Source organism: Protomyctophum bolini, assembly GCF_963924005.1.
Source record: "Protomyctophum bolini genome assembly, chromosome: 22".
Classification (NCBI taxonomy): domain Eukaryota; kingdom Metazoa; phylum Chordata; class Actinopteri; order Myctophiformes; family Myctophidae; genus Protomyctophum; species Protomyctophum bolini.
Genome location: NC_137883.1, coordinates 24,201,773 through 24,216,371, shown reverse-complemented (window position 1 = coordinate 24,216,371; position 14,599 = coordinate 24,201,773). Strand labels below are relative to the sequence as shown.

Below are 14,599 nucleotides of genomic sequence, written 5' to 3'. Positions count from 1 at the left end.
GACATACAGTCTGACATACAATAGGCTACACGTGTGCACAGTGAATAAACAATGACCTATATGCCCAGAGTTCTTAAATTAACATAGTTGGATTTTAACAGAAAGACAATGCCATAAATCAGTCAAAGTAAGTGACAGACTCAACAGTAGCACACAGCATGCAAGGCAGCGATGCATGCATGCAAACATGTTTGTCCAGCTGAGATTTAGTGTCTCCATCTCTCTGTGGAAGAGGTTGCACATGACCTGTACGGCCACACTGAGGCGCTCCAACACAAACACAGACACAAAACAACACCACGCTGTTTGTCCAGTTGACCCAAATCAACACCAATACCTAGCCTGTTTGTCCAAAACACAGTATCTGCTGGCCACGTGTCTACTTCGCCACAACCTAATGTTAGTAACAAATGTAGGGGAGAGCCGCCAAGGTTGTAACGCTTCACGGTTGTAACATGGACGTTATATCTTGATTGGTCAACGCCACCATGACGCCATCGCGTCAGTATGTGTACAGCAACGTACTCTACGTGGCCAGGAGTTTGAAGTTTGAAGTGTTTACCTTCAAAATGCGTCTAATTTTACACCTGGAGTATATGTGTGGTACAATTTTTGTCTTTGGTGTTGGTGAATAAAAATCCACATGGATGTGTTCATGCTTATGTTCTTCATTAGTTTGCATCGTGTTTAGACGGAATTCACGTTCATTCTGGTCTGTAAGCAACTGCAAAGAAAACTTGCAAAAGCGGGTCATTTGTAACATGTGTTACAAATGGTCCGCTTCCATTCAATGCCATTATATGTAATATTTACATATTTGACATATTGGCCAATATTATATGTTCTGAAATGGTATTGTATCGTGTAGTGTATTCTGAAATTAGTTTAGGGTTGTATAACGTTGTACAACTCAATCAATCAAACGTTTGTTTAATCAATGTATTGCCCCATTGAAAAAAAAGAAATGGCCAAACTGGTACTGGTACACCCGATACTATTTAATATTTCCCTTATGTTTGATACATTTTCTTATCACATCCATGGTATGAAAACAATGCTAAGGAGTTGCTTCAATGAAATGTAATTGCTTTAAGCTGAGAACGATATGTTTAATGGTGTTTTTTAGCGTTGTTACATTTATCATGCATGCCGTTACAATTGATCCGATATGCGCAGCAAATGTAACACTGAAACAGCGTCCACGTTCGGTTGAATAACTCCCGACCTGTTTTATCAAAAAAATAACTTGAAGTGGTTTATGGTAGCTGACATGTGTAGGTCCGTTGCCTGAAAATATTACATGTGTAGCTAAACGGATCTCTGAGTAAAAGAATGAAACGTGCAAAATGTTACATCCTTGGCGGCTCTCCCCTATTAGTTTACTCACAGCACAGCACCGTCACTCCTATCAGTTATTTCGTCCTAATAACTTGAAGTGGTTTATGGTAGCTGACATGTGTAGGTCCGTTGCCTGGAAATATGACATGTGTAGCTAAAGGGATCTCTGAGTAAAAAAATGGAACGTGCAAAATATGTTCTAAAATTGTATTGTATTGTGTAGTGTATTCTAAAATTAGTTTAGGGTTGTATAACGTTGTACAACTCAATCAATCAAACGTTTGTTTAATCAATGTATTGCCCCATTGAAAAAAAAGAAATGGCCAAACTGGTACACCCGATGCTATTTAATATTTCCCTTATGTTTGATACATTATCTTATCACATCCATGGTATGAAAACAATGCTAAGGAGTTGCTTCAATGAAATGTAATAGCTTTAAGCTGAAAACGATATGTTTAATGGTGTTTTTTAGCGTTGTTACATTTATCATGCATGCCGTTACAATTATTCCGATATGCGCAGCAAATGTAACACTGAAACAGCGTCCACGTTCGGTTTAATAACTCCCGAGCTGTTGTGTGTATTGCGTGGTTAAAAGGCCGTGTGTTTGTGTTGTAAACAACTCATGTTATGTCTGCGCACACTGTATGTTGCTATGGCTGCTGACGTTAGCATGTGTGCTATCAGGCAAAAGCTGAGATAGATATGCAACTACTACTGGGGAAAATGCCATACAAAACACAACACCTAATTTCGGAATGTTATTGTGACCTATTGAGCACAATCAGACCATCATGATTTGCTTGCTGGACCTATAATTAATTTATTAGCATTAAATGTCCACTCGCCCATCCAAAAGAAAAGCAAGATGGCTGCGACAGATTGTGAGCGCGACGGACTACGGAGGCCAGGAGGAACAGAGCTGGTGACGTAAGAGGCAGGCAGTGTTGCCAGGTTTGCGAATTGTAAGCGAGTTGCAGTGTATGCAAGTAGCGTGGTTAAATTCCTTGTTTCTCGGCGTGTTGTGGCACCCGTTTATCTGCTGGCTCGATCGTGATTTTCATAAAAGTAATATTTGCAGAGTAACTAAGAAACTTGAACGGCTAAAAAATAGGCTATGTCAGTTCGGGGAGGGTGGCGAATTTATTTTGCATATAGAGATGTGTGGTGAAAGTGTGGTTCGGTCGGAGATAGAGCATGAAGAATGAGTATGGGTACACCTTTTCACTTGTATATATGATGGATCACAAGCCAGAGAAATGATTAAGGTGAAAATAATTTATTTAATTAATTCTGTGATTTCAGACGAGCTTTCGCTGGAGGAAGACCTATCGACTTCAAATGCAACCTCTGCTCTACCACCAGTCGGGTTTCCCTGACCCTCTACTATATGCAACATCCAGACCTCAAGGAACGCACCCAGCTTTCCGTGCTCGGACATACAGACACGGGGACATACACACATTGCTACGCTCAGAAACTCCTGACTCCACTCAGAAGAGAATTGGTGTTTTAAAGACTTAAGCACTTAAACTTGAGAACTGATATGTCTTCTAAATCCTCACAGATTTTAGTTAAAACGTTTGCAGCAAAATAATATATATTTACAGATTTGTGTCACATTTTCACGATGTTTCAAAATTAGCAAACTCGTTTTCAACAGCTTACAGCTTTTTAAATAATGGTTAAAGTGGCTAAAACCACTGGATCTTGGACTTCAGTGACAGGGACCTGGGGTCTGAGAGCCGGAGACGTTGGACAGGGTGCATTTTGGAACTTCTGCTGGCGGCCACCACCAGTCAGGCTTCATAAAGGAAGGAAACGGACAGGCATGGCAGGCAGCTCATCAAACGGTGGTCCGTGGCTCAAATGCTGAATAACTTTGGCATGAAAAGGGTTCAAACCCACCGCTATAGGGTTTTCCAAATGGACTCTTGAATGTATGCTGCACTATTTCTTGCTCAAAAGGTGAATCTCGATTGTGTGTTCTGTTTATTGCTGTGTAACTGTTTTTGCAACATTACTGGGCCTACGCTACATAACTAACTCCACACAGAATAGACTTGGTGTTTTATAGAAATTAAACTTGAGAACTGATTCCACAAAATGTCTTCTAAATCCTTGCAGTTTTTAGTTAAAACGTTCACTGTGTTTGGGCCACATTTTCACGATTTTTCAAAAATAGCAAATCTACAAGCTCGTGAGCCAACAATGATGGTTAAAGTGTTTGAATGGTATGACTGTTTTCTTGTATTCTAAACTTGGTTGTTTACATATTTTTTCTATGTGCCTAAATTATTTCATTGTAACCTTTTTTTTCCTAATAAAGAAACAAAATTAAGTATACATTTGCTGCTTTATTATGTTTCTATAAATATGTGGGAGGGAGGTGAGCATGGGGGAGGAGGGGTGCGGGGTCGCAATATGGGAGGGGGGGGGGGGTGTCATAAGACAGCTCCACGCTGTCCTGCTGCTGCCTTCGGTAGCTGACGTTCGAGTCGCGGCAGAGAAGCGGGGCGCCGGCTACACGCGCGTCGGCGCGCACGGCACACGCTGATCAAGAACGACGCGGCCACATCGTGCGACGCGCCCGGCGGAGGACACGATCGGCGGCGCGCGGCGACCGCCTCCCGCAGGCGGCGCGCCATGACTTGCTAGCTGGGTAGTTAAAACTGTGATGTGACAATAAAGATGATTCTGATTCTTGTGTTAAAGTTTTATTGAATCTTATCTTGTAAGGAAAGTGTCATTATATGGTGTAAATCTGCATGGCGTTTTCATTCAGAACTGTGTACACATTTGTGGGTCACTGAAGTCCACCAAGGTAGGTAGGCTACTCCAGTAACAAGGGAAAGCTGTATTAGAAAAGACAAGATACATATATACATTACATATTTAATGTCTCTTTCCAGAGAGTTTTGAGCTTTCACAAGAGGGGAACTTGGTAACAAATGATTATTTGATGGTTCATTGGTTTTATTGGTCGTGTGTGTGTGTGTATATATAGGCTATATTTTTATTTGTGGGTAATGTTTTTAATGGTCAAACATTTTCACCGGCCGCCCCAGCCACGCCCACCACGACAAGATCAGCACGGCAGAGATGCTTGCTGACAGACGCACCACCATGGCGGGGGATTTTAAAACATTACCCACAAATAAAAATATAGCCTATATATACACACACACACGACCAATAACACCAATGAACCATCAAATAATCATTTGTTACCAAGTTCCCCTCTTGTGAAAGCTCAAAACTCTCTGGAAAGAGACATTAAATATGTAATGTATATATGTATCTTGTCTTTTCTAATACAGCTTTCCCTTGTTACTGGAGTAGCCTACCTACCTTGGTGGACTTCAGTGACCCACAAATGTGTACACAGTTCTGAATGAAAACGCCATGCAGATTTACACCATATAATGACACTTTCCTTACAAGATAAGATTCAATAAAACTTTAACACAACACTAGAATCAGAATCATCTTTATTGTCACATCACAGTTTTAACTAGTATACAACAAAACTCAATGATAAAATAACTTGTAGTTTGTTGAAAGGTCTACCCCCACTAACTTTAAGAGAATATATGCTTGCATCACTGCAAAACATGTGAATGGTAATGAATATTACCACGACAGACTCCTATAGTAATAAAAGACAAGGGTGATATAGTAATAACTAATAACGTTGTATAGAAACATGCAATATGATGTTCAAAGAAACGTGATTGATAGACATTGTCTGAAGCCTCCAGCACTGACCACAAATGGTGGTCAACCAATGCATATACCGGTTGTAGTATTTTGTATGTAGCTAAACTTTACAGTGACTAACGTTAGGTAGCCTGATGGTAAATAGGATAGGTAGTAACGACAACACATTTAAATTTAATAGCCTACAGTTTTGTGATCATAACATTAGCAGCTCCCTTTACAGTTATGCCTAACTTGGAGCAGACGTATGGTCTCCCACATTATTTGTTTGATCCACTGCCTGCATTTTTCTGGACAGTACGTGTCGAGTTGCAGCCAGGTTCCTTCGGTACACCGTGTTGTTGCTGCTGCTGCTGCTGCTGGAGGAGGTGGTGGATGGATGCGACCTGCATGTTCGTCTTCTATCAGAAGAATGTTCTGAAATAATGACAGTCATTTTAGTCTAAATGTACCCACTGCCAAAGCTTGATTATAAATCACATAAAAGTTAACGTGCTGGCTAGAAGCTCTCGAGCTTACCATGTTAGGCTTGCTACGTTAGCTTAACTATGGTTACATTATATTAACCAGCTAACATCTGCTAGTAAAAACACAACATGACCATCATAATGTAACATTAGCTAAAGTAATGTCTTTAACAAGTTTTGAGAGCCGGACGGGTGGCGATGAACTTTAACAAAAGGTAGCTCTCCTCCACTGCTATGGAGCAGAGGCAGAGCTACAGGACGAGGTCCGTAACTTTAAAGTTTAATTTCTACTTAAAAAAAGGGATCCATAAACAAAAAAATATATGTAGCCTCTCCCATAACAACTACAGTACCCATACAAAGAACAGTTTCAACGAAAACAATGAAACTTGCTAAAATAATGTAATATAATACCTTGTGTGTCGTAGGTCCTCCATTCACTTCAACGCTAAACTGAGGGGGGAAGTAGAGATTCTGTCGTAGGTCGGGGCGGAGCTGGCGCTTGGGGGGAGGGGCTTGCGATAGGCTAATTCCTGCTGTCAAAATATGACCCCCCCAGTCAAAAAACACTTTGTTTGAAATAAACACTCATGCTTTCCAAGGGTCCTAAGGATGAAAATGTCATGATTATTGTGACAAAAAAACCCAATTGCGTTTAATAATAATATTGCGATAATCATCAGCTTTGCTGATTGGTCAAGCTTTGCATGACATTTATGCTGCTGCACCCTATATAAGTGTTAGTATGTGCTCTACATATACATTATTTTGCCGAGCATGAAGTTATGAATCTGTCATAACAGGAAATTGTCCGATTCCAAAGAGGACCCATAGAATGTGCTTGAAGTCCCGGGTGGTGGATTTTGACAAGACGTGGATCAACCTACTGAAGACAATCAAGCAAGTTGTGATTGAAGGCTACGTAGAGAAATCTACATGGAATGAGAGCTTCTTTGACGTTTACAAATTGTGTGTTGCAGACCCAGAGCCACTTGGTAAAAAGCTATACACAAAGACTAAGGTGTTTCTGGAAACTCACGTCCGTCAGTTGTACAAGAAGGTTCGAGAGTCAGAACAGGTTTCGCTGACGTACAACAGACACTGGGAAGGGTTCAACAAGGGCACCGAGTTATTGGACTTAATATACAGGCATCACAACATGATCGAACCACTCATGAAGATCAGGGAGCTGGCATTAGATGTGTGGAGGAAGCTGATGATCGAGCCCCTGCAGCCCATGCTGTACCGGATGCTACTCAATGATATAAAAAATGATCGTGTTGGCAAGGACCCCAAACAGAAAGCAGTTCACGGGGTCATCAACTCCTTTGTTCAAGTTGAACAGTACAAGAAGTTCCCGCTCAAGTTTTATCAGCAAATCTTTGAGGAGCCGTTTTTGACAAAAATGGCGGAGTATTACAAACAGGAAGCTTCCAATCTATTGCAAGAATGCAATTGTTCACAGTATATGGAAAAGGTCTTGTTGCGGTTGAAAGAGGAGGAGGTTCGTTGTCAGACGTACCTGCACCCCAGTTCCCCTGTCAAGGTCATCCACGAATGCCAGCAGAGGATGGTGGCCGACCACCTGCAGTTTCTCCATGGGGAGTGTCAGAACATCATCCGACAAGAGAAGAGAGACGACATGGCTAACATGTACACCCTTCTGCGGACCGTGTCTGGCGGCTTACCTCACATGATCCAGGAGCTGCAGGACCACATCCACAACGAGGGTCTCCGAGCCACTTGTAAACTCTCTCAGGAAAACATGCAGACGCAGTTTGTTGAGTCTGTCCTGGAGGTTCACAGTAAATTCTTTCAGCTCATTAACACGGTTCTGAACGGGGACCAGCATTTCATGATTGCGCTCGATGAAACCTTGACGGCTTTGACGGGGGAGTATTACAAACAGGAGGCCTTCAATCTACTGCAACAGTCCAACTGTTCACAGTATATGGAAAAGGTCGTAGTGCGGCTGAAAGACGAGGAGATGCGATGTCGGAAGTACCTGCACTCCAACTTCTATGACAAAGTCCTCCACGAATGCCGGCAAAGGATGGTGGCCGACCACCTGCAGTTCCTCCATGGGGAGTGTCAGAACATCATCCGGCAAGAGAGGATTGGTGACATGGCAAACATGTACACCCTACTGCGGGTCGTGAACAGTGGCTTACCTCACATGATTCAGGAGCTGCAGATCCATATCTACAAGAAGGGTCTCCGAGCCACTACCAACCTCTTTAGAGATAATATGCCCACCCAATTTGTCGAGTCTGTGCTGGAGGTTCACCGGAAGTATGTTCAGCTCATAAACATGGTTCTGAACGGGGATCAGCATTTCATGACCGCGCTTGATAAAGCCTTGACGTCTGTGGTGAACTACCGGGAGCCTATGTCCATCTGCAAAGCCCCCGAGCTGCTGGCCAGGTACTGTAACAATCTGCTGAGGGAGTCTGCAAATGGAATGACGGAGAACGAGGTGGTGGACAAACTGACCAGCTTCGAAACAATGCTCAAGTACATCGACGACAAGAGTGCACTCGGTAGCGCTTTGACGGCTTTGACGGGAGAGTATTACAAAAACGAAGCCTCCAATCTGCTGCAACAGTCCAACTGTTCACAGTATATGGAAAAGGTTGTAGCGTGGCTGAAGGACGAGGAGGTGCGATGCCGGAAGTACCTGCACCCCAGCTTCTACTATAAAGTCCTTCACGAATGCCAGCAGAGGATGGTGGCCGACCACCTGCAGTTCCTCAAAAGGGAGTGTCGGAACATCGTCCGGCAAGAGAAGAGAGACGACATGGCCAACATGTACACCCTGCTGCGGGCCGTGTACGGTGGATTACCTCACATGATCCAGGAGCTGCATGATCATATCCAAAACGAGGGCCTCCGAGCCACTAGTAACTTCTCTCAGGAGAATATGCCGCCACCGACACAGTTTGTCGAGTCTGTGCTGGGGATTCACAGTAAATTTGTTCATCTTATCCAGACGGTTCTGAACGGGGATCATCATTTCATGAGTGCCTTTGATAAGGCGTTGACGTCAGTGGTGAACCACAGGGAACCCATGTCCATCTGCAAAGCCCCTAAACTGCTGGCCAGGTACTGTGACAACCTGCTGAGGAAAAATGCAAAGGGAATGACAGAGAATGAGGTGGAGGACAAACTGACCAGCTTCAACACGGTGTTCAAGTACATCGACGACAAGGACGTCTTTCAGAAGTTTTACGCTGGATTGCTGGCAAGGCGGTTAATACATGGCCAGTCACTGTCAATGGACTCAGAGGAGGCCATGATCAACAAACTAAAGCAAATGTGCGGCTACATGTTCACAAGCAAGCTCCATAGAATGTACACGGACATGAGCATAAGCGCTGACCTCAACAACAAGTTCATCAACTTTGTCAAATCCCATGAAACCGTGGTAGACCTGGGCATCAGCTTCCAAATCTCCGTATTGCAGGCAGGAGCCTGGCCCTTCACACATGTCCCCTCCTCCACCTTTGCCATCCCTCAAGAACTAGAGAAGAGTGTGCAGATGTTTGCGCTGTTCTATAATCAACACTTCAGTGGTAGAAAGTTGACCTGGCTGCAGTATCTGTGCACAGGTGAGGTCAAGATGAACTACCTGTCCAAGCCCTACATAGCCATGGTGACCACATACCAAATGGCCGTGCTGCTGGCCTTTAATAACAGCCAAATTGTGGCCTACAAGGAGCTGCAAGACAGCACCCAGATGAACGAGAAGGAGCTTCAGAGGACTATCAAGTCCCTGTTGGACGTCAAGATTCTCAACCACGACTCGCAAGAGGAGGGAATAGGGGCCGAGTCCACGTTTTCGTTAAACATGGGCTTCACCAGTAAAAGGACCAAGTTCAAGATCGTGATGATGCCCAAAGACGTGCCACAGGAGATGGAGCCGACAATGAGCACTGTTGAAGAGGACCGCAAAATGTATTTACAGGCTGCTATAGTGAGAATCATGAAGGTCCGCAAGGTTCTGCGACACAACACCCTCATCCAGGAGGTCATCAACCACTCTAAAGCCAGGTTCAACCCCAGCATTAGCATCATCAAGAAGTGCATTGAGGTGCTCATCGACCAGCAGTACATTGAGCGCAGCCAGAGCTCGATAGACGAGTACAGCTATGTGCCGTGAAACGACATCCAACCCACCCACTGACCGACGAGTGTGAGCCATTAGCGGTCTGACGCCGGGCTGTCCTCTGCCTCCAGAAAGAAGCAGAAGGTCAAGTTTACAATACACCACCCACCTCATCAAAGCCTGGCCTCCAAGTACTACGACAACTGGGTACTGACATCATAGTATGTAGTGGGTACTGCTGGTAGCATGTAGGACATGCTACCAGCCTCCTTCAGACAGCTGAAATTGACGGCTGAATTGGGCCCAGAACTGAACTGTGACCACTCTGGAGAGCTTTAAACCCACCATTGTGAAGCTTCTCGTCATTCCCTTTTGATGGTTTGACCTGTAACCAGTGATCTTTCCCTCCCCATCCAGGTGCTACTATGTGAGAGGGACTTCAGGGAGCAATGGGAGCATACACCCAACGATAGAAAGCAGCTTGATGTGGACAGTGCGGTCCCCATGCAGAAGCAAGTGTCAGTTCTGTAAAACAATATGGTTTATACCACCTTTCCAATACAATACTAAAAACAAAACAGGGAAAGGGGCATTTATGGAAGAAAATGGACATAGTGTGGGTGACAAAGTGGGAAAGGCAGCTATGTGTTTTTAGTCTAGACTAGAAGAGGGTGAGTGTGTGCGTGTGTGAGACGTGTCTGTCTGTCTGGGGCGGCACCAAATGTCTAGTGCATGCTGCCAGTACAGGCCACGGAAGTAAATCCCAGAATATCTTTCACCATGATATATTATGTTGAGGCATACAATGGTGGGGCACAGGCAGTGGGAAACCCAACTGACCGCGAAGGGACGCCAACAGACGAAACACGACAGAGCACTAGAAACACAAGAATGTTTTACCAAAGTCTAATGACAGTCGAAACCTTGAACAGATATAGGGAATATATACTGTACGTTTCGGACCCTGTTTCGTTATGGGGTTTAGGTTTAGATTTTATTTCACATTTTATTTTTTAAGTAAGGTTGTCTTTTAATTAAGTGATTAAAACTAGACATTTTCTGTATATTCAAATTGTATTTTTTCCAAAGTTTTTATTTTTTATTCCATTAAAGCACAATTAAACTTTCAATCTAAATGAGAGTCACTATTTAAGACACAACTATAGTGTCCAATGAGGCCTTGGTACACTGGAGGGTAACCAGAACGCTCGCCCCGAAGCAGTTATTGTATTCGTTTTACTGAGGTTATGTTTAGGAATAAGGTAGATATAGGCATAGTTTTACTGGTGGTACGTAATAAGGTTAGGCAAAGTTTGAAGAGTAAAGTGTGAGGGATCAATGTGTAAAAAGATATGTTCATGTTAAATTTTTCTGCATATTCCATAATACTGTACATCTGTACAGGCCTATATGTTTTCCCAGATATCATTCTTGGTTCATTATATGCATCGTTGCCGGGCAGAAATCTCTTTAATTCTTTTCAAACTGTTTGTGTTTTCGTAAGTTACCAACTTACCACCCTAGCATCGCACGAAAGCATCAAAAGTAGCATAGCTCGAAAAGTAACAGTATTGACATAAAGTTTCCACCCGACAGAGACTGTATGTCTATAATATAGGGCTATATCTTTTCAGATATGAGACCCCTAGGGGTCCTTGGGAGGTTCCCAGGAAAAGTAGTTGGCATCACAATCTGCACATGTGCAAGCTCACAGTGCATCACTTTGTGCTGCGCTGCAAGCTTGTTGTAGCCTGCTATTTTTTTAAACTTTGGAAAAATGCTGCCACTAATACATACAGGGAGGTGAGACAAGGCAGGAGACAGCAAACAAGGCAGGCAGGAAATCACAGAACACTACTACAAAATAAGGTACAGAACACAAATACAAGTAAAAGTCCCAAAACACAGATAAAGTCCAAGGGCAAAGTATAGCCTACCGTGACACCTTTACTGTTATTAGACAGAAATGTACACAGCACGGGGTACAGACAGTTCCACAATTCACTGATGAACAACTACCCGATTAAGATAGCCTTCCTGTGCTGTCGCGCCAACATGGACATCAAGCCGGTCACAAGCTGCCATGCCATGATCCAGTACCTCACCAAGTACTGCACTAAGTACGAGCCCCCTTCAGAGACACTCATGGAGGTTGCGGAGAACGCTAGGTCCGGTGATGCATTTGCCAATTAAGGCACTGGTCGGCTCTGTGGGGAACGCGACTACATATATGCCCATATATGGAGATCCCTGATGATGTTACGTGATGTCACGAGGCACGTCCATATATGGAGTCGTGACGAACCAACAGGAAGTGCACGTTTTCATAGTGATCATAGTAAATTTTGGATCTCTGGCTGAAAAGCTTAAGAGCCACTGACTGATCTATGATGTCAGTACTACAGTAATATAATATCAGTCATCTCCATATTTGGGCAAAAATTATGACGCAGCCACCGACCTCCTCCAGCCTAAAACACAGACTCTTCCCACGTTTTCCGATCATTTATGTTGAGTCGACCGAGCAGATTTGTCCCCATGACATCGACAGGACACCGGCATCGAACCATGACGTTCCCCACGGGACGAGAAGGCGCCGATGATGGTCCCTCGCCGCCCCCAAACCCCTTCGTCCACCAGCTGGAGCTGACCCTCGTGGACAAGCTGAAGATCGGCCTGATGTCGTTGACGCTGTTCCCGCTGCGCGTCCTGCTGGTCACGTTTCTCATCCTGCTGGCATGGCCGCTGGCGGCCGCCGCCTCCCTGGGACGCTCCGAACTTGCCAACGCCGCGGATCCTTCTCCGGCGTGGTGGCGCCGCCTGCTGGAGGCGTGCGTGCGTGCCGTGATGCGCGCCGTGTGGTTCTGCATGGGCTTCCACCGCATCGCCGTGAAGGGCCAGCGGGCGGCGCCCGTCGACGCGCCCATCCTTGTGCTGGCACCGCACTCCAGCTTCTTCGACTGCATCCCCGTCGCGGTGGCCCGCGGCTCCATCGTCGCCAAGCTGGAGTGCAAGAGCATCCCGGTGCTCGGCACCATCCTGGACTTCATCAGGCCCGTGTTCGTGTCGCGCTCCGACCGCGACTCCCGGAGCAAGACGGTGGACGAGATCAAGCGGAGGGTTTGCTCTGCGGGAGGAGGAGGAGGGCCTCAGATCATGATCTTCCCCGAGGCCACGTGCACCAACCGGCGGGGCCTGATCCGGTTCAAGGCCGGCGCCTTCATACCGGGGGTACCGGTTCAGCCGGTGGTGCTGCGCTTCCCCAACAGGCCGGACACGGTCACATGGACGTGGCGTGGTCCCAGCGCGCTCGCCGTCCTGTGGCTCACGCTGTGCCAGCTGGACAACCGCGTGGAGATGGAGTACCTGCCCGTCTACGCCCCCTCAGAAGAGGAGAGGAGCGACCCGGCGCTGTTCGCCGACAACATCCGGCGCGTCATGGCCGAGGCGCTGCGGGTGCCGCTCGTGGACATGTCCATCGAGGACTGCCGGCTGAGTACATCGTCGTCCTCGCACTGCCCGCTGCATCTCCCCGGCGACAGTAGCCTGCTGGAGTTTGATGGGCTGTTCCGGAAGAAACAGGAATAACCAGAAAGCAGAAATATCCACACGCTCACAGGCGATACGAAGGTGCATGATTATAGTAAAAACAGGAATAGCCAGGTGTTCACAGGAGATAACGAAGGTGATTATAGTAAAATACTCTATATAAAAAGGTCCTCACACGCCGTGCCGAATCAACCCCTCCGAGGGCCCTGGAACTACACCAAATCAAAAGGTGATTCGCTTGCGCCTAACACGAGCAAGAATGACACTTTTTGTGTTTGCGCGCCAGTGAATGAACGTGCGCATGTTCAGTGCACTGCCAGCCCTATCGCCGCTGCTCCCATAGAGTTATAAGGCTGCTCCCCGACGACGCTGAATCTGCTATTTTTGAGTGTCTTGTCCCCTCACCGAGTGGTTAAGAAACTGTTGGATGAACAAAAACACTATACTAGCTGGGGTTCCTGTGTTGCGTTACATTGGAATCGGTGACTATGAATACGGTTTTGACGGAAGCAACAGCTGTGCCTATTTGAAATCCCACAGGGCCCTGCAACCTGCGGGCCCTGGAGTTTAAGCTCCACTATAAATTCCATTGTTAATCCGGGCCCGAGTTTGGATCAGGCCCGATCCAAGACATAGAAAAAAGAGGCGATCTGGGCACTCAAAGGTAAAAGGAGGAATAGCCTTTATTTAATTAAAAACTGCCAACATGTTTCGACCATGCGAGATCTTCATCATGCACACCTTGTTACTTGAAGAGTCTGGACAGTATTTTGTCATTGTTCCAATATATTTGCATAAAGCAAAGTATTTGTCTACACCCATGTTGAACATTAAACAGAAAAGGATCTGTCTAAATCTGTAGATTTAGAACAGATACAAAATATTGCAATTTATCTGCAATTAATAATGATTAACTGTATGGAAAATCATGCGATTAATCAGATATATTTGAATCGATTGACAGCCTTATAGTAGGAATACAAAAATCACACCCGTGTGATGTGAGGGGTGCTCTTATCATCATCATGACGTCGATTTGGTCAGACATATATGACATAAATTCTCCATGCATTGTCAATGGGAATGTAATCTTTGTGTAGGACTCTAGGACAAAAACACTGATTTGGTCAGAAACATATGACAAATTCTCCATTCATTGTCAATAGGAATTAGTTTGTGTAAGAAGAAAATCTACACCAATAGCTGAATATAGGAGGCCAGGAGGGGCTAGTGCCCTTAAAAAATACAAACATTTTAAGGTCACCTTAGGTGGTACCAATTTCAGTGCTGGCCCCTAGCTGGACTGGAGAGGAGATGTGATTGCATGTCATTGAAATGTATGGCTACAGGCTAATACCTGTCATTTCTGTGGATCGTGCTTTTGTGTTTACTAATACGCTTTTTAAGTTTCCTTGTG

General features: G+C 45.1%; 2 protein-coding genes across 2 annotated transcripts; both read left to right on the top strand.

The window, feature by feature from the left end:
• Positions 1 to 6,363: 6,363 nt before the first annotated feature.
• On the top strand, positions 6,364 to 10,164 carry LOC308309716 (cullin-2-like; the record flags this gene model as incomplete). Its single annotated transcript, XM_080755633.1, has 4 exons — positions 6,364 to 6,941; positions 8,073 to 9,683; positions 9,765 to 9,840; positions 10,051 to 10,164. 4 exons carry the CDS (start codon positions 6,364 to 6,366, stop codon positions 10,162 to 10,164), a joined length of 2,379 nt encoding a protein of 792 aa, XP_080611759.1.
• Positions 10,165 to 12,201: 2,037 nt separating this feature from the next.
• Positions 12,202 to 13,221, top strand: LOC308309715 (lysophosphatidylcholine acyltransferase 1-like; the record flags this gene model as incomplete). The annotated part of the gene is made up of 1 exon (XM_080755632.1): positions 12,202 to 13,221. The coding sequence occupies one exon, from the start codon at positions 12,202 to 12,204 to the stop codon at positions 13,219 to 13,221; it is 1,020 nt and encodes a 339-aa protein (XP_080611758.1).
• Between the last annotated feature and the right edge of the window lie 1,378 nt (positions 13,222 to 14,599).